Source organism: Vulpes lagopus, chromosome 1 (genome assembly GCF_018345385.1).
Source record: "Vulpes lagopus strain Blue_001 chromosome 1, ASM1834538v1, whole genome shotgun sequence".
NCBI lineage: Eukaryota > Metazoa > Chordata > Mammalia > Carnivora > Canidae > Vulpes > Vulpes lagopus.
The window spans coordinates 97454469-97476348 of NC_054824.1; the positions used below are offsets into that span (position 1 = coordinate 97454469).

General features: G+C 39.9%; 2 protein-coding genes and 1 pseudogene across 8 annotated transcripts in view; 1 reads left to right on the forward strand and 2 right to left on the reverse strand.

The window, feature by feature from the left end:
* The window catches only part of ADGRG7 (adhesion G protein-coupled receptor G7), a 71159-nt gene extending 70416 nt beyond the window's left edge, over positions 1–743 (reverse strand). The window contains exon 1 of the mRNA XM_041752678.1: positions 414–743. Within this exon, the coding sequence (XP_041608612.1) occupies positions 414–528 (115 nt within the window). The 5' untranslated portion in view covers positions 529–743. The remainder of the gene's footprint in view (positions 1–413) is intronic.
* An 8620-nt stretch (positions 744–9363) lies between these two features.
* On the forward strand, positions 9364–10708 carry LOC121474679 (annotated as a pseudogene).
* A 5485-nt stretch (positions 10709–16193) lies between these two features.
* TMEM45A (transmembrane protein 45A) overlaps positions 16194–21880 on the reverse strand; it is a 64829-nt gene continuing 59142 nt past the window's right edge. For all 7 annotated transcript variants that reach the window (XM_041724939.1, XM_041725113.1, XM_041725250.1 and 4 more), the window contains 2 exons: positions 21020–21165; positions 16194–16689 (listed from right to left, as the gene is read on the reverse strand). In XM_041724939.1, coding sequence (XP_041580873.1) covers positions 16596–16689; positions 21020–21165 — 240 coding nt within the window. In that variant the 3' untranslated portion in view covers positions 16194–16595. The remainder of the gene's footprint in view (positions 16690–21019; positions 21166–21880) is intronic.

Below are 21880 nucleotides of genomic sequence, written 5' to 3' on the forward strand. Positions count from 1 at the left end.
TGGTTATGTGCGTCCGTCTGTGTGGGTCCATCATCATTTATCTTTCTTGGATTTAGCTAAACAAACCCAAACATGTGTTATGAGTGATTTTAATCATGCCATTATCCAATCAGGAGTTAAAAGAGCAAGAAGAGGCTAATTAAACTATGTAATTAATTCATCACCCGGCCCACTCATACACACATATTCATATTCATGTGTGTACAACCATATGCAAGGCATCAGCTGCCCCTTACCTGTTGTATTTCACATATGAAATACATACATGGTGGGCAGCCTCAGCCCAGACATGGCCATTTGCAGTCCCTGGTGTGTCAGGTGTGAGGAAGGAGGGCTCAATACCTTCTCTTGATTTGAGTTAAACATAGCAACTAAAAGATAAACACAACATAATTAAACATAAATGATATTACCTTTATGGACCGTAATCACAGTCATCCAGATGCCCAGGGCCAAAATGATGATCGTCACCAGTCCACATGCAATGACCACCAGCACCCTGAGGTCACACGCACGGCAGGAAGCCATGGGAAAGCCAAACCACAAATCCACTACTGGCTGAAAAACAACTACCTTCTTTCTTCTCGAGCCAAGTGTAATCAGAAGCTATCCTTAAAAAATAAAAATAATTCCTCCTTTCAGTGATCTATGAGGCAGAAGTCCTCATTTCTTAGGACTTTTCAGGTTAATCAAGGCAGGCTGCAGTTTGAATCATCTAATAAAAGGTACATGCTCTCATTGCAATTTCCTCATCCTTCGCTGAATGGGAACATGAAAAAAAGAAGTTGGAATTATGGGAAGAGAAGATAACTCAGGGTAATAAAGGAGAAAGGGGAGGAATAGTTAATAGGGTCAAAGTATAAATGTCCAGATAAGCAAGAAGCTGGGGAAGGGAGCAAAATAATAATAATAATAATAATAATAATAATAATAATAATAATAAAAGACCAAGTCATCTTCTTACACTTTGGTTGTAGGGGGCCTCACAGAGGTAAACTAACAGGTGCTTCAAGCCACACAGATTCCCTCTTATCAACAAGAGGTTTAAGCAGTTGACATACACATGATTCCAGAATTTGCACTCTTTTAAAGGAGCCCACATTTTGAAAGCTGCAGTTGGTATATGGGCTTTACTAGCACAGGGTGAATTTTGGTAAAGCACCAAATCCCAGTATTATGACCCAGCTATTATGAGCTGAATTGTGTCCCCCTAAAAATTCCTGTGTTGAAGTCCTAAACCCTCATACCTAGAATATGACCTTATTTGGAAATAGGGTCATTCTAGAGGTAAGCAAGTTAAAATGAGGTCGTTAAAGTGGGCTCTAAACCAATGAAACTAGTGTCCTTAATAAGAAGAGGAAATTTGTGGGCAGCCCGAGTGGCTCAGTGGTTTAGCGACCCCTTCAGCCCTGGGTGTGATCCTGGAGACCTGGGATCCAAGTCCACATCGGGCTCCCTGCAGGGAGCCCGCTTCTCCTTCAGCCTGTGTCTCTGTGTTTCTCATGAATAAATAAAATCCTTAAAAAAAAAAAAAAAAGAGGAAATTTGCACAGAGATATGCAAAGGCAAGAATTTAGGAAGAAACACAGGGAGAGGATGGCTATCCTCACGCCGAGGAAAGAGGCCTGGAACAGAGCCTTCCCTCTGAACCCTCAGAAGGAACCAACACTGCTGAGACCTTGATTTGGGGCTTCTAGCCTCCAGAACTGTAAGACAATAAATTTGTGTTACTTAGGTCACTCAATTGTAGTACTTTGTTACAGCAGCTCTAACAGACTAATTTTTTTTTTTTTTTTTTAAATCTAGCAGACTAATTCACATCCTGGTCAGGGTAAGCTGGTATCCCTGAAGCTTCAGCTCTCTTGCCCAGGCTCTCATGTTCTTTTCCCCTATCCCCTCTCCACTCTTAACTGAATATTTGAATGAATGATTATTCACCTCAGTCAAAGTCCTATTCCCGGTGGGTTAAGAAAGATTTTTATAAAAGAGGACACATTTAGGGACGCCTGGGTGGCTCAGTGGTTGAGCATCTGCCTTCGGCTCAGGTCCTGATCCCAGAGTCCTGGGATCGAGTCTTGCCTGCATCGAGCTCCCCACAGAGGACTTCTCCCTGTCTCTGCCTGTCTTTCTGTATCTCTCATGAATAAATAAATAAAATATTTTCAAAAAAATAAAATAAATAAAAAATAAAAAAATAAAAGAGGACACATGTAAGCTGACTTTTTTCAACCCCCCAAACAACTATATATCCCCTGTTATCCATAATATTCTATCAAAATACAGCTTCAGTGGATATGAACACAGCCTCTAACTTTTACCCCACCCAAGGATTTCAGAAAAACATATCGATGTACCCCAAAAATGGAAGAACTTAGAGGTAATGCTGCAGCAGCGCAAAATAAACAAATGTGAATTCGTTTCATTTGCTGTGAATAGATTTTTAAAAATCCATTTCTGAGATGTCTGCCTATATATGCACAGAAAGTGTCTGGAAGGGTACATAAAAAAAACTCTTCTTGCGAATCTCAGAGATCTAAGAAATGCATTTTTCATTTACATTCCTTTTGTGACTTGATGTTTTTACCTTATGCATTTAATATTTTTCCATTATAATAATAATACATCTATTATTCTTTCAAAAATAAAAGGAACCATTTAAAATTCATAATGTATAAGAAAAGGAAGTAGCTCTTATGAAGTGCCTAGAAGTACTGTGCTATTCATTTTCTGTATCTTTGTCTCATTTATTCTGTACAATTACTCACACATAACAGGTATTTTTGCCCATTGTATGAATGAGGAAATGAGACTTGGGCGGATATTACTCTAAACAAGAGCTCCGTGGTTAAGGAAATTTGAGTGATACTAGTTTACACAATGGTAATAGTTTTCTTCAACTCTAGAGTTTCTTAGAGCCTTTAATATGCTCACATACATTGTGAATTGTCAAGTTTCCAATGTTGACCACAGAATCCTCTTCTCCAGAAGAATTTCTCAGAGATAGCAATCTTTCAGAACATGTTTTGAAGCCACTGCCTTCCATGATCATGATCAACCTTACTAGGTTGAGCAGAGTGACTGAAGAAACTGATCCTGGGTCCCACGTCTGCCATATGGTGATGGTATTTTTCCCTGGTAGTATTTCAAATATTTTGAAGGGGCTGTAGTCTGGTGACTGAAAAACTGGTTTTGGTGGTGCTCAGACATTTTCTTTTCCACACTCAATGGAAACGCAGGAATCCTGGGATGTCACAATGGCTGTAGCTTCTTAGTACTTTTATATTTTCATTAACATGCCAACTATCCAGCTAGGAACTCTAGAAATTTATGGAATAGAAGAAATCCTAGGCACAGATACTTAGATATTGACATTTATATAAGAGCATGAATTTCTATTGGTTATAGACAAGTATATCGGCATCAATTTTATACACACACACACACATCTATCAAGATAATAAAAAGGAAAAATAAAAGAACTCAACAGAGTATAATTCATTTATTTATTTGTTCTACTCAATGCAGACATTGTGCTAGGTACTGAGGATGATAGAGTGGATGAGAGAGGCAAGGCCCCCGCCCTCACACAGCTTACACTCAGGAATGCCTAAATTTGTACTGACATTGTACATTGTCTCAAATTTGCTCTGTGACCCTGGACAAGCCACATAAACATCTGAACTTCTATTTCCTCATATTTTGAACAACTTAGTTGAAGCCTTCCCTTCCTGAAAATTTCAGTCCTAAAGTCCATTGAGGAAGAACAAGGCAGGTGTCTATAGCAGGGGTAGAGAGGAACAATAGACCAGAGCAGATGTGAGAGCCCAATAGGGGAGGGCAAAGAGTACAAGAGAACCTCGAATGAGATGTCCATTCCAAGCAGAGTGACTAAGGCACCCATATGATAGGGAGGGACGGCCTCACAACCAAGGGGTGAGGAAGACCTTCAGGCAAGAGACAGCCTGATGTAGGAAATCAAAGCCAGGGCAGGGAGAGGAGGGCATTCCTTTACAGACCAAGAAGGGTCACGGGGGCATCTGCATGTGTGGGCTGGTCGGTGTGGGAATTCAGAGGCAGAGTTGAGTGAGGAGGGTGTCCAAGTGGAGCCTAGAATAGGGAGTCAGACCCCAAACAAAGGGCAGGGTGGGGCTGAAGATCAAAAATTAGTTCTACACAGGCTGATATAAGAATATCAGGTAAGGATATATCTGATAAGGATATATAAGGATATAAGGATAAGGATATAAGAATAATGAGAGCCAAGTTCTTTACTGTAGGAGAAGGGAATTACATATTTGGAAAGGGATAAAATTTGAATTTCATAAGAATTTCAAAACAGGTCATCAGAAACATGGAAAAAGAAAAGCTACAGAGGGCTAATTCTGACGGAAGCAAAATCCTTCAAGGGAAATGGCTATCAGATAAATGCATTACAGTCATGACCTTCTTTTTTTAAAAGATTATTTATTTATTCATGAGAGACGGCGGTGGGGGGGGGGGGCAGAACCAGGCTCCATGCAGGGAGCCCAATGTGGGACTCGATCCCGAGTCTCCAGGATCATGACCTGAGCTGAAGGCAGCACTAAACCGCTGAGCCCCCCAGTCAAGACCTTCTGATCTCAGAAAGGAAAACTGTTGCCTGCAACAAAGTCAAGTATTTCAAAGAAAGGGGTGTGATATTACTTCTTATTGCTAATATTTGAACTAAATAACTTCCATTGTGCCTTAAAAAAAATAGAAACTTTTTTTTAAAAGATTTATTTGAGATAGAGAGCAAGCAAGAGAGAGTGGGAGCAGGGGAGCAGAGGGAGGAGAAGCAGGCTCCTCACTGAGCAGGGAGCCGGATGTGGGGCTCCATCCCAGGACCTCAGGACCACGACCTGAGCCGAAGGCAGATGCTTAACCAACTGCACCACCCAGGCATCCCCCCCCCAAATAGAAACTTAACAGCTTTGGATTAGACAAACATTATATGGTCTCATTCATTTGGGGAATATAAAAAACAGTGAAAGGGAATAAAGGGGAAAGGAAAAAAAATGAGTGGGAAATATCAGAAAGGGAGACAGAACATGAGAGACTAACAACAAAGGCCAATCTCAACTTCCCCACCTGTTATTCCTTAGAGATGAGCCTCTGAGTTTGTTTCTCCATTGGAAAACCTCCCAACGACGTTGGCCGCCCCTTGACTAGTGAAAACTCAGAACTGCTAACAGAGAGAAGCAGCAGTGATTCAGGTATAGCTGGTACGTGCTCAGGGCTGATGATCAATGGTTTGAACAGGGCTGTGGTGCAGTGATCTTTGGGTAGAGGATACAGGTGCTTTTCAGGGTAACCAAGTCCTGGAGCACAATGCACATGTGCAAACCGTCTGCTCTTTGGAATGCAGGCATCTCAAGAGGCCAAGGAGGGAGGAGGCTGGCCAGCCGTGGCCCTGCTTACCCCACTGAGCCCTCGGTGGCAGGGCCGCAGTCTTTCCTTTGGTAAATCAGAACCTATTGGTTCTAGGATAACACAGGACCATCCTGAGGGCTCCCCACCTACCCCTGGGTACTCTCTGTGTGAATGGTAGCCCCATCTCCCCTTTCAGGGACTCTGGAAATCATTAGAACCACAGCAAGGGGATGGGAATGCCCACGTGGAGGCCACAGGTTTTCACTCCGCATGAGAATTGGGCAAAACTGAGAATGAAGTGTCTAGTTCTGCTTTCTCTTGCCCCAAAAGTGAGGACAGATTTCTCCCAATATCTCTGGCAGTTTGAGCATCAAAATAAACAATGGTCTCACGTTATAACCCATTAAATAAAATAGGAAATTACTGAATCTGAAACTCGGGGGGGGGGGGGTGTAACCAGTCCTCCAACTTGATGTCCACTGAAGTTTAGTAACCGCTGTTCAAGAGGAGCTCTCCCAGAGCAAGTGAATCAAGTTTGCAGTAAACCAGCAAATGGCGAGAGACTAAATGACATTTTTCTGTACTAGAACATTCCTTTGTTAGTGTTTATGGAAGTCTCATGGGTTTAAAGATTGCCAGATTTTCAGATGACCCTGCTCAAATTCACAAGCAGCCTATATTTCTGTCACCTGTGAAACCACTAATCTTCATTTTACCTTATTCATTTATTTAACCAGATTCATAATGAGCTTAAACCCCAAAACATCAAGACCTTCTGAAATCTCTTTTATTTCCCTACCTTCTGGACTATGACCCCAATAGAGAGCTAATTACGCAGAAACCTGCTTACCTTACCTCCCGTGACACTAATAACAAAGGCCAATCTCAACTTCCCCACCTGCTATTCCTTAGAGATGAGCCTCTGAGTTTGTTTCTCCATTGGAAAACCTCCCAACGACGTTTCCCCGCCTTCACTAGTGAAAACTCAGAACTGCTAACAGAGAAACCTTGGAATTCACCTGCATATTAATCTAAACAACCCCACCCACCTCTGTTTCTACCTGGTCGCCAAAGGACAGCAGGGAGAAAGATATTGAAAAACCTTTCCTGGGCCAAAAGGAAGTCACCAGGTGTCTGACCTTGCTTTGTTACTGACCTTTCATACCTGACATTTGCCATATTATATTCAGCATACATTTTCCAGTTCAAATACATGCCTTATTTTGAAGTCTAAAACATTAAGCTTAAAACTGATTTTAAGCTTAAGTGTAAGTAAGTTAAGGTCATGTATGTATTCATTTTTAAATTTTTTTAAAGTTTTTAAAAATTAATATTTTAAAAAAATAACCCAAGCTCTACCTCAAACCATGTTTGTGGTCTGACTCGTTTTAGGACGTCAACCTGGTTGTCTTAGGAGTTGTGTTGCCACGCTCTGCCACTAGAAGGTAGCACTGTTGCTATTGTTTTTTTCCTGTGGTTTATTATTTAGTATATTCGGTACTTGGCCATTCATCCAATCCAATCCGCAATGTGATTGTATTTGGAAGTGAGGCCTTTGGAAGGTAATCAGATAATCAGAGAGGGACCCTCATGCTGAGATTAGCTTCCTCTAGATGCCTTAGTTCTCCAGGTGCCTCCAATGCTCTCCAGAGCCAGGTGTTCTAGATCTTGAGGGTCTTGAGGGTCTTGAGGGCTTCTTGAGGGCTGATTGCTCCATAGAGGAAAATCCAGCATCATTTTGCGAAAGTAATTCACTTAATACTTGCAGATGTTTGGTGCCTATGAAACTACAATGTGTGTCCATAGTAGATTCTGGACTCTGATTAATGTAACCCTGAAATAATTTCTCTGTGTTCCAGAAGATGAAAGAAAAGGAACTCTCAAATTATTTTTTTAGTTTGAAGTTTACTTCTGCATTTTGCTCCAGAGAATCTCAATTCCTCTCTTTGTCTCTTCTGACTTGTTCCTTCATCTTTCTTTTCCCACTTTCTCCTCTTTTATATCTTCCCTTTTATAAGCCCCAAATCTGAGCTGACAGCCACAGGTGTGTGGTTAAGATTAAAAGAGGAAAGAATCAGTCAATTATGGGTAGGTTGAGAGGCATAGTGTAGGAAAAGGTTTAATTTTCTTCTTTAGCTTCTAAAAAGCCTCACTCAAGTGAAATGCAGACCCATAATTTACAGGGAAAAATAGAGTCTCAGCCAAGAAGCACTAGTCCCATGTGAACACTAGACCTTCTGAAAATAGTCGTATGAAATCATAAGCTTATCTGAGGTGAGACAATTGGCATTTTTGATGTCCTACATAAAATTCCACTATTTTTATCTTGACAAGATAATTTTCTGAATCCTAATTATCTCCATCTAGTATAATTATTTAATTATTAATTAATAAGTATTCATTAATTGTTACATTAATTGGCATATATATATATTGTTTCTGGAGAACCCTGAAAAATACAGGGGGCATTTTGCAACAGACACCACACATTTTCCAGATAAGATCCATAATCTCCAGAAAGTTTAATAATAGTGTTTGCTACTCAAGGAGTTTGTGATCTAGTTAGAGAGCAGGGATATAATGCGTTAAAGCACACCAAAGATAATAATGCAGAAGTCACTAGTTGGTAAATGATTTACTCCATGAGTGTTTACCCTACATTCCTCCTTGAGGAATATTGGAATGACAAAATGACCTGTTATGGAAGCTTGCCAACCTGTGTGGGGCCATAAAACAGCATAAATGTATCAACCAAGACAAGTTATCAGCAGGTTTCTCAATAAGGTGAATACATTTTATAGCTGGTAATACAACAGTCGGGAGAGATAATATTTTCATGCCTGACATTTGCTATATTATATTCAGCATACATTTTCCAGTTCAAATACATGCCTTATTTTGCAATCTAAAACATTAAGCTTAAAACTGATTTTAAGCTTAAGTGTAACTTAAGGTCATGTATGTAATTCATTTTTAAAATTTTTTTAAAGTTTTTAAAAATTAAGATTTAAAAAAAATAACCCAAACTACCTCTAACAATGTTTGTGGTCTGACTCGTTTCAGGATGTGAACCTGGTGGTCTTAGGAGTTGTGTTGCCACGCTCTGCCACTAGAGGGTAGCACTGTTGCTATTGTTTTTTTCCTGCGGTTTATTATCCAGGATATTCAGTACTTGGCCATTCATCCAATCCAATCCCCAATGTGATTGTATTTGGAAGTGAGGCCTTTGGAAGGTAATCAGATAATCAGAGAGGGACCCTCATGCTGAGATTAGTTTCCTTATAAAGAAGATAGTTGGGGGAGACAATCTGTCTTGGCACCACATGAGGATACAAGCCAGTCTGCAAACCAAGGCCTTCACCGAACACCAGGTCTACTGGTGCCTTGATCTTGGACTTCCCACCCTCCAGAACTGTAGGAAATAAATGTCTGTTGCTCCAAACACCCAGTCTACGGTGCTCTGTTGTAGCAGCCCAACCCAAGACAATGTCTGACGAGATATTTGAACAGAAACTTTGTGGCGAGCAGGGATGGGGGAGAGATGGTTTTTAAAATGAGGCAGGTCTATCTAAGAAGGGCCTGAACTATTCACTATGCAGTAGTGTCACCTCTAAAGTGGAAAGAACCCCAACTTTTGGTGTCAGAGGACTTAAATTACAACATGGGCTCAGCCACTGATTGCATGACCTTGGACAAATCACTAACTCTCTGTATCTGTGTCCTCACCCCTTGATAACCATTTGAGACCTACTTTCTCTTAATAATATCTTCCTTTGATTTTTCTCTCTTTATTCTGTTCCTGTAGCTACAGGTTGAGAAGAGTTCCTTAGGAGAAACAGTAGAGAAAAAAGAAGTATGTTTGCTGCTGGTGGGTGGCCCAGGCTGGGAGTATGAAAGCAAGTGTGGGCTCGCCAGTGCCCTGATCTCACCGCACCACAGTGTGGTCGATGGTCGTACCCCACGGCCAACCAGAAGGGAATTTATGACAAGGCAATAAGCAGCTTCTTTAGAAATGTGGATACCAGAATGGTTGGTGATGCTGGCAGTATTTTCAAGGGGAAAATTTGTTCTGTGAAAGCACGAGCTTTCTTGATGGACATGGAGGAAGCAGTAGTACGTGAAATTCTCCAGGGACCATTGAGAGGTGTGTTTGATAGCAAGCAACTCATCACCAATATTTCTGGCTCAGGGAACAATTGGATTGTGGGTCACAAAGTTGTGGACAGCCTTTATGAAGAACAGATTTTAGAGAAACTCAAAGTTAGCAGAGTCCTGTGATTGTTCGTAGTCTTGTTTTTTGTTTTTTGGGTTTTTTTTTTTAATATAATACATTCCATGGGAGGAGGAGCAGGATCTAGACTTGCCACACTTCTTTTAAAGGTGCTTGAAGGTGAATTCCCAATACTATATAGATTCATGACCTCAATTTATCCTTCTGGTGAGCATGATGTCATAACCTTGCCTTATAATAGCATCTTGGCAATGAAGGGATTTAATAAGCATGCAGACTGTGTGTTGCCCACTGACAACTAATCTTTATTTGACATCATTAGGAAAATTGACCTCATGGTGAGTTCTGGAGAGTTGGGTACAACTATAAGGCCAAAGAGTCTGGGTACTTCAAGTTCAGGGGCTTTTTGGAAAACAGCACCAGAAGCCCTTTGATGCAATGAACATCGTTGTGGCAAATTTGCTGCTGAACCTAACAAGCTCTGCAAGGTTTGCAGGGCCCCTTAATATGGACCTTAATGAAATCAGCATGAATTTAGTTCCTTTTCCTTAACTAGCATTGTCTAGGGTCAAGCCTAACACCTCTACGTACACTGGCAGATGTTAACATTCCTACCCAAAGGTTCAATCACATGTGTTAAGATCCTTTTAGTAATGATCACCAGCTAATTCAGGCTGACCCTAAACATAGTCTCAACTTTGCCTGTGCCCTTATGGTTGGAAGAAATGTACAGGTTTCAGAACTTTGCAGATATACGGAAAGATTAAGAACCTCTGTGGCTTGTCTCCCGGAATCAAGAAGGCTGGAAAACCAGCTTGTGTTTGGTCCCTCTGGTAGGCCGTTCCCATTATTAGCTCTAGCACATAACACATACATGAAGCCTACCTTCATGGAACTGAGAGATCGATGAGCTTCTACAAGAAAAAAAGCTCATCTTCATCACTACGTACAAATGGAAGGGATGGAGGAAAGCCATTTCATGGAACTGTGTCATCTTCATTAGGGCTCACAGAGGAATATAATCAACTGGATGCCACAAAAAGCATGCCTGTGGAAGATTTACTTAGACTAAGCATAGCTGTGTAAAAAAGAAATCACAAAAATACGACTTTTCTTCATTTCACATTGTTTTTCATCACCTTACCTTACTGTTTCAGAATTTTTGTGATTCCGAAAGCCCAGTTTGTGCTTTTCATATTAGAAAGCATGTTTGCCTTAAAAAGAGTGGTTTTCGTTTCATTACAATTTGTTTATAGCAGTGTGTGAAATTGGTGGAGTCCTTGCACTTTAACTTTGAACACTTGTCTTCAGAAAATTCCCCTTTTCTAAAATTGAGAAAGCAGAGTCCTTCAACATTTTACTTTATTTATAGTCTCACATTCAGGCATTTATACAGTGCTAATCATGTCTTCAATAAAAATCTTATACAGGTATATTTGATTATAATTTATTTTTTCATATTCTGTTTAAATTCTGATTCTTTAAAAGCAAGTATGAGATGTAGTAGAGGAACAATATAAATACTTCTGTGTAATACTCTCTGACTTCTCAGGGATAGGCTTTTATTATAACCATTAAGGAGATCTTGTTTCTTCTTTGGGTAACCACTTGTTTGCAGTCAAAAAGAATCACAATTTACATTCATTTTAACATGCATTTGTATTAAATTATCTTTAACCATAATGCTTTTTATTAAACCAGTTGGTTTTATAATAATAAATGTCCAAGTCTGTAAAGCACACACATGCAAAGTATCGCTGTCTTTAGGGGATTATAAAATAGTAAGAAGGAAGAATTGGCTGGAACATGATCCGATGCCACTCTGGACTTAGCGCTGTATGAGCTTGCAGGCAGGGAAGAGTAGGATGAAGCAGTAGAAAAGAAAAAGCTTTGAACTGAGCCTCAAAGAATCTCCAGAAGGTAAGCTTCAAGGAGCCAGGGAGGCAGGGTAGTTAATACAACACAGATACAGAAATTAAACATATTTAGGGGACCAGAAAAGAAGTCAGCCTGACTGGTCCAAGGGTTTTGTTGGACAGTACGACAGCAACCTGCATGGTGAATTATGCTCAGGTGAAGTGATTTTATTGGAGCATAATGCTAGTTACCTCGGACCTGATCTGAGAGGCAAAGGGGCCCGGGTCGGTTTCTCCTCGGAGAAGAGAGTTCCATTCTAATTGCCAAGCCTCTTGTTTACTTGGGTGAGCTTCTGTCTATATATTTTAGAACCTGTATGTATTTTAGCTTCAGACACAAATCATCAAGAAGGGATTATTTTGGATTCCACCCAAGCTTCTTACTTAAAGTCCTTAATCCTCCCTTAGGACATTTGAAAACAGCCAGAATTGCCCAAGTTCATGAGAGGTAAGAGGTGTTTTTCTCACCTCTATTTTAACATTTTGCATTAGTCATAGGAATTCCTCCTACAACGCACGCACACAACTGAACAATAGTCTCCCTGCTTTACAGCAGCAGTAGGCTAAGAAACACTGACATCTAATCTCACGGCTGTTAGCTGAATTACTGACTTCAAAGAAAAGTGACCTAGAATTCATTAGGCTATCGCTTTAATATCTGTAAAAATTGAGTAGTCTTACCCAATAAGAAATATATTTTTCAAAGTGTAGGATAACATCAAGTTCAGAAGTCTTTATACTTAGAAGGAAATATATTTAAATATCTTTAGAGTTAAAGAATAATGAAATTCCATCAAGTGACATGACAGCCTGGGCGAGGGTGGCGAATTTTCATGAGTAGGTGGAAAAGACAGGTAATTTGAAGTATGACTCCCCCTCAGGATGGTGCCTTTCCTGTGCTTTAAAAGGCTGGGAGACAGCCCGAGTGGAGAGTCTGATGTAGTGACCATAAATAACAGGATTCAGCATGTGCCATTAGGATCACTGCCAAGAATCCTATTCCATTCAGTATCTGGATCCAAGAGCTCAAGGGGCAGACTAGATATTTCCCACAATGCCTGTCATACACAAATCACCTCCTTAACAGTAAGCCTATGTTATCATGGAAAGACTTAGAAGTAAGTGATGTACAAGGGGTAGTGGAAAGGGAGGTGGGCAGGTGGTTGGGGTGACTGGGTGATGGGCACTGAGGGGGGCACTTGATGGGATGAGCCCTGGGTGATATGCTATATGTTGGCAAATTGAACTCCAATAAAAAGAAATAATAACTAAAAAAAAAAAAAGAATGAAGATTCTGAAGTCAGACTTCCTGGATTCAAATCCTGACACACCACTCCCTACCTAAATGACCTTGGACTACTTTATTTAATCTCTTTGTGTCGCAGTTTTCTCACCTGTAAAATGGACAAATAAAATCTTCAAATGATTGAAAAAAATAAATAAATAAAATAAAAAGGCAAGTTTTAAGTTAAAAAAAAGAAGTAAGTAATGTTGAAGAGATTCAAACTCATAATATTTTTGTGTTAAGAAAGAAATTATACACGTTTAGCACTATAGGCATTCATAATTTTGAAAATAATTGTGTCTCTGCTGATTGGTTTTGCAAGTCTAACTTACAAATGTTTAATTGAGTAACAGATTTAGGCTTGTGATTTTAAATTGAAATCTCAGTAAGTTTACTCACTGTAGCAGAACATTTAAGAGCACTTACGCATTGGGGCACCTGGGTGACTCCATCAGTTGGGCCTCCAACTCTTGATTTCAGCTCAGGTTATGTTCTCAGGGTGGTGAGACTGAACCCTGTGTCGGGCTCTGTGCTGGGCATGAAGCCTGCTTAGGATTCTCTCCCTCTCCCTTTGCCTCTCCCCTCCCCACTCAAAGAAACAAAAACAAAACAAAACAAAACAAAACAAACACTTATGTTTCTCCATATTTTAAGGTTAATACATTAGATTTGCAAGAATAGCAACAACTTGGAAAGACTTGTCAGTTAACTGAAGTTTCCTTCTGGAAGAATTTCAAAAATACTTAATTCATAAATAGAGTTTAAGATGTTTAAAGGGAAATCTAATTATCTGAATGTAAAATTGTGCCCTAACATCAAAGTCTCTTTAAAATCAAGTGTTTATATTTGCAAGAATATAAGTTCAATATTTATAAATGGAACTTAAAATATAAAAAGGATTAAGTTTTCCCATTTTCACTAGTTTAGTCCAGAAACCCAGTCACCCTCATCACTGCCCATCTCTTGGAGTACCTCCTTAGGCTTAGAGCAAAAATCTCCCCTCACTGCCATTTACATGGGGGAAATTCCCATCTTCTCTCTCTCTGGAATTCACATTAGACAGAATATAGGATTTCTGGATCTATTCTCCATTTGTATGAACTTTTCTTTCATGTTTTTATCTATTGAGTCCTCGAATTTGGGGAGAATTCTTCACTTCTCAGTTTTATTTTCATGGTTCCTTAGTCCCCAGCTACTTCTGCACCACCCTATGAATCCATATCCCAAAGACAACCAGTAGAGCCTCAATTAATGAGCCCAATAGTGACAAAATGATGAGGAGTACACCACAGTGGTCATGACCCAACTTCTCATTTCAACAATAAGATGGAAGTTAACACAATCAGAAGCTGCACTGCGCATTTCCAAGCAAAGGAGACTGGAGGTTATAGAAATTACTGAGGTGTTGGAGTCACATCAACAGCCAATGTTGATATTGGACTGAATTATATACAAGAGTTTCTTCACTTTGTGACAAATGAAGCACTAGATAGCCACAAAGGAAGTTTGACAAAGGCTTAGGAATCGAGACCCCAGGGTTTCAGAAGAGTTGAGATAAAATACGAATAAAAATAAGAAGGGCAACTTTTCCCACTCCTTCTTTGGTAAAGGCTTCATAAAGTTACAATAGTGGTGTTCAAATTTATTGTTCATGTCAGGGACTACAAGCAGAGAGCCTCAGGCTGTGGACTAGACCTGAACTCAATGTTCTCCCACTGAGAACTCACAGAGTTGCATTTCACTTGCATTCTTTCTGTCCAGAGACGAGAGGAACGGACATCTCTGCTCTCTCATAAAGGCTGCTAAAATATTTGTATCAGTTTTCAAAATTCCAGCCTTCACCTGGTTTAGGCTAATTATGCCCAGAGTTCCTGCTCAGGCCTATGTACCAGCAAAGCCATTTTCATGAAATGCAGCTGACAGCTCACGCTTTTGAAACACAAACTTGCTAAAGTTATAGAAACTTGCTGGACTAGAAAAGATAGAGGACACGCATGGGGCAGAATGCCATGATTACATGATGACATCACACACATGTGGGCATTTCATACGCCAGAAGTGCACTCAGGTTTGTTGTATTATTCAAAATAAGCCTATAGGCACCCGCATCAGTTCTTTCTAATCCTTACATTAAAGAAGAAGAAGAAGAAGAAGAAGAAGAAGAAGAAGAAGAAGAAGAAGAAGAAGAAGAAGGAGAAGGAGAAGGAGAAGGAGAAGGAGAAGGAGAAGAAGAAAGAAGAAGAAGAAGAAGAAGAAGAAGAAGAAGAAGAAGAAGAAGGAGAAGAAGAAGGAGAAGAAGGAGAAGAAGAAGGAGAAGAAGAATGAATGTGCCCAGTTCTTTGGCCTAAAGAATCTACTCACCTCCCTCTCCTGCATCACTGTGATAAAACCAGCCTGGGGCAGGTTTCTGGACTTGTCAGTGCTTCCAGAATGCCATGGAGCTTCAGGATTTAATTGCCCACATTTCACCTCCAGCTGCCTACGAGGCTGCTTCTGTTCTTCCATATTCAAGTTGGTCCTCAAGGATTCCTTTTTTTTTTTTTTTTGAATTTTATTTTATTTTATTTATGATAGTCACAGAGAGAGAGAGGCAGAGACACAGGCAGAGGGAGGAGAAGCAGGCTCCATGCACCGGGAGCCCGACGCGGGACTCGATCCCGGGTCTCCAGGATCGCGCCCTGGGCCAACGGAAGGCGCCAAACCGCTGCGCCACCCAGGGATCCCTCAAGGATTCCTGAAGCCCTCCTTACCTGTTCCATCATGGCAGAGACTGGCCTTTCTGATTAACATTGTACCAGTTAGCTGTCTCTGCCTTCACTTTGTCTCAGAGACTCTAGAGTCATAAAATATGACAGCCAGAAAGCGCCTCATCCAGTTCAATTCCCTCACTTTAGAGAGGACATGGTGATCGCTAAAGTCCTAGAAGTTGGTTGATTGTAGATCCAGAATTAGAAAAAAATTTCTTGACTCTCTACTAAAGGCTATTTAGTTCAAGACTAGGTGAGAGCCCTGACTTTTTACCCAAGTATTCCATAAAATACTTTACCTTATTTTAACCCCTCCTATTTCAGGAGACAGTATGGTGACCATGCTATGCTCTGGTGATTACCTTTTACTCTATAGATGACATCATAACTCCCCCTTCCTAATCTCTCATGGCTTTGCATCCAAGATCCTAGGGATGATTTTTTTTGTCTTCTCTAAAAAACTGCACAACTCAGGACACTTGCTGGCTACTTTCCTCAGGGGACATCTCGGCTACTACAGAAGGAGATGTCTCACAAAAAGGAATTTGTCACACTGCTCCTTCTTCATGGTGCAAGGGTGATGTACAGTTGAAGTGAAAAAACAAAGACTTAAAGTGTCTGTATCAAGGTTCCTGCATTCATTTATTTCTCATTGCAGTAACAAGATAAACAAGTGTAATTCCATGTCAATGAGTTACAAATTGTAGTAAGCCCAGGAACCTTGAAGATATCTATAAGGCAAATAAAACACTTTTCCTTAGTGTGGAAATTAACTTCAGATGATCGCTCCAGGCCCCAAATACCATGACCAATGTGCAAAATGCATTTATCATCCAAAGTACTTTCAAATCTAAAAATAAAATATTCGAATTCAAATGCTTTAACCAAACTGGAAATACAAACAATATACCAAGAATCATCCTTAGCCTCTTGTTCTCCAAGCAAAAGGTCAAGAAACAAGATCATGAGCAAAAAAAAATCCCCAAAAAAGAAGTTCACCCAGAAAGACTAGATGCCCATCAAAATCACATCTCTTCTTCTGATTCTTGTTCTCGCTCAGCATTTTTCAGGAGTCCAACCTCCGAGGGGCAGAACCTCGTAAGTCGAGATTTAACCAACCTGAGGAGAATAAAAGGCATCTCATGTTATGCTGTTTAATAAAATTACAGAACAATGTGTATCTATAATACAACAAACTCCAAATTATCTATGCAAATGGGAGAAGCAACTCAAAAAAGAAAATCACTTTCATTTGGCTTTGGAGCTACCTGAAAACTTTTCATGGATTAAAGCCGGGTATAAGTAAACAGATACAGTACAGCTTTTAAATGTATAAACATGATTGTTTGATTAGGCATCAGAAAATGCCTCATTATTCATAGCTTTGATCATTTCTAAAACAAACAAGAGAATCTCTGGGCTGCAGCAAGCCCAGATGAAATTGAGCTCAGTGGAGAGAGAACTTTTCCAAGTCCACACCTAGCTATATATTGCAAAAAGAAGCCCTCTCTCATGGAAGTGCATGGAGGCAACCCCCTCCCCATGGCAAGCCCCATGTCAAGTCTGGTCCAACTTGTGCCTTCAGAGGGGTGCTTTTGTGCAGGCCATGGACGGCTCAAGTGCATGTGATGATGGTCCATGTAGTGATCCAGGACAAACTAAGGAATTGGAAGAAGTGTCCTCCACCTTTGTGATTGTTTCATAGATTAAGAGATCTGTAGGTCTAGGAGAAGCAGTGACATAATTTTTGACACTAGAAGATATGAAGAAACTCAGCAGCCTCTCCACTTCTCTGATGGAACAAAAACTAAGCAAAGCTTTTCCTGTGCATAGTTATTTGTAAAGACATTGTATCACGACCATATAAATAAAACATAAATTCTAAAAATACATAGGAATACACAAACAAGTTCGATACGCCAAATCATCAAAATCATTCTCATTTTGTGAAACACTTCACCTGCCTATCTGCATCCCTTATTTTCTGCCTCTCTTCTTCTTCCAGTGAAGGTCTGGCTTGCCCCTATGAATATCCAATGACTTCACTTGTGCTCTAGATCCTACTAGAATATAAATTTCATAAGAGCAAAGACCTTATCTTCTTCAGTGCCCTAATGCTAGCCAGAGCCTAGAACAGCGTCTGGTGCATAACAGTGGCTCAAAACACATTTGGTTAATCAATGGTTTTTGGAGCAATCTGCAAGAGTCCATATAACTCACTTATTCATAGAGGTTAATTCTTCAGTCACTTTCAGCTCAGCATTAACTCCTCCAATATACAACTGAGTGGTACCAATAATGACTATTGACTCATCAAGATCAAGGAAACCAATCAAAATAATTTGCCTTGATTATTAATTGACTATTGATGTTACTCCCAATGTCCTCAGTTCTCCAAGGCACTGTTCTTGTGAAAGACCAATAGCGTTAAATAAGTTAAAGTATGGGACAGTGTTTACATCATTTTTTAGATCCACACATTTATCTCTACATTGCACAACCTCAATACATGCTAAATGAAATGGGTTAACTGTTAATTCATTAATTAGATGCATTCCTGATGGCTCTTGTGGAAAATAAAACAAACACATGGCAACTTATTACAAATTAATTGTTAACCCAGACCCTAGTGACTCCTCCTGTTTCCCACTCCTCCTTTCTGGGTTGTGTCTGCTGTTGCTATACGCCGCCAGCCAAGCTGAGGCATGTTCAGACTCTATCTGAAGCCTGTAGCCCTGGGTATTGGCACATGCATAAATGGCTGCTGGAGACAGATGAAAGGCTAGAATGATAAACAGGAAGTACAAATAATTGCTAGGTCCTGGAATGATGTTAGTCCAGGATACTAAGGTTAGGATGTATCTGAGCTTCTGCTCCTATATGTTTTCTTCAGTCAATGAGAGAAAGAGCAGAGCCAAGACTCTGGGTGAACTTCTAGAGTCTATTTGGAAATCAAACTTTCAGAAGCCTAACCATCATATGCCTGGAATTTGGTCATCTCTATTTTATTCTTTGAAATGGTTCACCTGAATTCTTGCTTAGGAAACCAGCCTGAAAGTGGGAAATATTTCTCTACCCATAGAGAGGGGCTTTTGAAATAGTCCTATGAATAGTGATGTTTCAACATGAAATACAGTAGAACGTCTAATAAAATTTCCAAACAGATAAGTCTCTCCTATGAGTTGTCATTTCAGAACTGGTACCAGCAGGTATGGGGCTGAAAGGGGCAACCTTCGAGCCATTGTTCTGGAAAGCTGGGAAGTAAAACTTTATTTCTCTGAGATTTGGGGAATTGTGGTTCCACAATCCAGTTTTGTTTCCATGGCGATCTTTGCACTTTGTCAAATTCTGATATAATGCCCTGAAAAATCCCTCACCTCTGACTGAATTACAAACTACTCTACAGTCAAACCCTGAAAGATAGATTGTCAAAACTCCTTATGATTATAGAGCTGAATTAGCCTGCCACGTGACCTCACCAAAAGTCAGTACTGAATCTTTATAATTTTTAAGTTATTGCTTAAGTTTCTATCAACATACCTCACAACATGAGCTCTTGTTCTTATATTTCCAAGAGCAATATGAGAGCAAAACTGAAAAGCATCTGAAACATATTTCATAGAGGAGATGGGTATTTGATTTGGATATGCCAGGTAGAAGGCACTAATGGATCAAAAAGGTAAAGGTGGAAAAAATAAACATGGAGTTTCTGGTTTCTAGAAAACTGTAAGTGGATAAGAGAGGTCTGAAGCCTTTTGAAACAGGAAGAGACAGTAGTCTTCTTTTGGCTCTGGAAGGGAGCTGATGTGAGCTAGAGAGGCTCCTTGAATGTTGCCATTATTCTTGGAGGTTGCCCAGCCCCTAAGGAGATGAGGCCCAGATGTCAGCCTAGAACAACAGAGGAAGAAGCCAAGTTTCACTCAATGGCAGAGCCAGTCTTAACAGCCATGCGCATGCTTTGGGGGAATGAAATAGAACTAAGAGAAATCTAATGAGAAGCTATAATCTCCCAGTACCCAAAGCACTTAGATCTCTAGAGGAGGTGAGTACAGATCAAAGTAAACTGACTCGAAGCTTAGCAGAGACATCTGGGAGCTAGACAAGAAAATAGTTCTCTTATTTAGAGACCCAGAACCAAAGCTGCTTCAGCAGTGGAGCTCAAAGAAGCACAAAGCAAGAGAGGTGACCTGAGAGAGAAGAGTAGAAAGCTAGTTTTTGAAGAGGCTGAGACCCCACTGGACCTAGAAGCAGCTACCACATTTTAGGAATCTAGAGAACCTACTAGATGTATACTGCCCAATATGGTAGTCACTATGCATATACAGATATGCACTGTATGCGGCACTAGGCACATGTCAAGTGCTCCATAACCACATAGTCAGGTAGCTCATGACCACCAAAATGAAGACTGCAGATATAGAAGATTTAAGTCAGTGCTGCAGTCTGAAAAATTAAGTGTGGAGCCTGCAGGCCTAGTAGTTGGAATCAGCCAGGCCCGTTGCAGTTTGGTATTAGCAGCCTTACAGACAGAAACGGTGTTCAATTCTTTCTATTTCTTCTCATCCTTCAAGCTAAAGCTTAATTCTCAACTGAGAGGAAGCCCCCTCTGGGTTCCAATAGTGCTTTGTTCTTCTACTTTTTCCACCTATTGCACTGTATCTAAATTGTCTGTCTCTCCCCATAGGGTCTGTACCTTATGCATTTTGTGATACAGAAGGAAAAGGAGGAGAACATGGAAAATAATAAAAAGAACAAGAATAACAAGAAGAATAACCTCTGCTGTGCCCTTATTATCTCCTAAGCAGTTTAAATACATATCTCATTTAGGTACTATTATTATTCCCATTTGTAAACAACAAAACTGAGACTTTATGTGTTCACGTAATTTGCCCAAAGCCATACCGATGAGAGGTAGTAGAGCTAGGTTATGTGTTTTGTCAATCTGTTATATTGCTCTTCATCCATTGTAAAACATTTCAGCAGGGTCTAAAAACGTGATTTTTCAACTGAATCTTACTGTTAGAAATATTAGAATAAATGTGAAATTATTCATGGACTCAAATTTGATGGGATACATGAATGTTGGTTAAAAAATGACACCAAGCTTATGAATTGCTATGATTGATGTACATGTGGGCAAATGGAGGGCTCCCTGCAGGGATGGAGAAGACCATTTGGAAAAGGAAACAGCCTATGCAAAGACAGGAAGGCCCAGAAAAGTGTGCTGAGGAGTGACACATAGGTCAGAGACACAGCTGAGACATTTCTGAGTGAGTCTAACTTTAAACCAGCATTTCTTCTTTCAAGGGGGAATTGCTAGGTTTGCAGATAATTCTCTGGTACATTACCCTGTCTTACGGAATACTAAAGAATGAAGTTCCTTTTTTAAGTCTCGATGATCATATACCAAGGAACAGAATTTATATGAACAAAAAAATCACTAACTTACCAAGTGACAAAGGCATAAATCATTCCAACGACGACCATGTTTAATGCATAATGCCAACAAAAGCATATGGTAAGAAACATAACATTGTTATGATCCATTGTATCCCATGCAGGACCTCCACTGGGGGGATAAAGGACAAAACCAATCTGTAATTTAAAACAAAAAGCACACATTAAAATAATCAGCCACATTCCCAAAGATAGTACATTTCAAAATGGTTGGTTCCAAGATTAATCTTAACTACGGTAACTCCGATTATCTGAGATGCCACAGATAAGACATCAGGTCTTACTGCCTGCTTTAGTTACAGATAGCATCTACCAGGTAATATTTTTGAAAAAAATGTTAAGGATATTTGAAGATCAATTTTCAAAATATGAATAAGAATCATCTCTATGGATTAGCAGACTTTCGGAGAATGTGCCAGGTTTCTTAGTTGTGCAGTTTCACTCCATTATTTCAACACTAGGGTACAAAAAAGGTTTCAAAACTAAATAAATGCTCACAGCTAACATCATATGAATTCAACGATAAAAGACTGAAAGCTTTTCCCCTATGATCAACAAGAAGATGAATAAATATTCATCTTACCTGGAATAGGTAAATTCATGGAAACAAAAAGCAAATTAGGGGTTTTCAGGGACTGGGAGAATGAAAGACAATGATTGCTTCAGGGTCCTTGGGCTTTCCTTCTAAGGCAATGAACTGAATAGAGGTAGGAGTTGCTCAATATCATGAATGTACTTAAATGGCACTGAATTATATATTCTAAAACAGTTAATTCTGTTATGTAAATTTTATTCCAACAAAAAATAAGATGATAGATACATAGAGAGAGAGAGAGAGAGAGAGAGAGAGAGA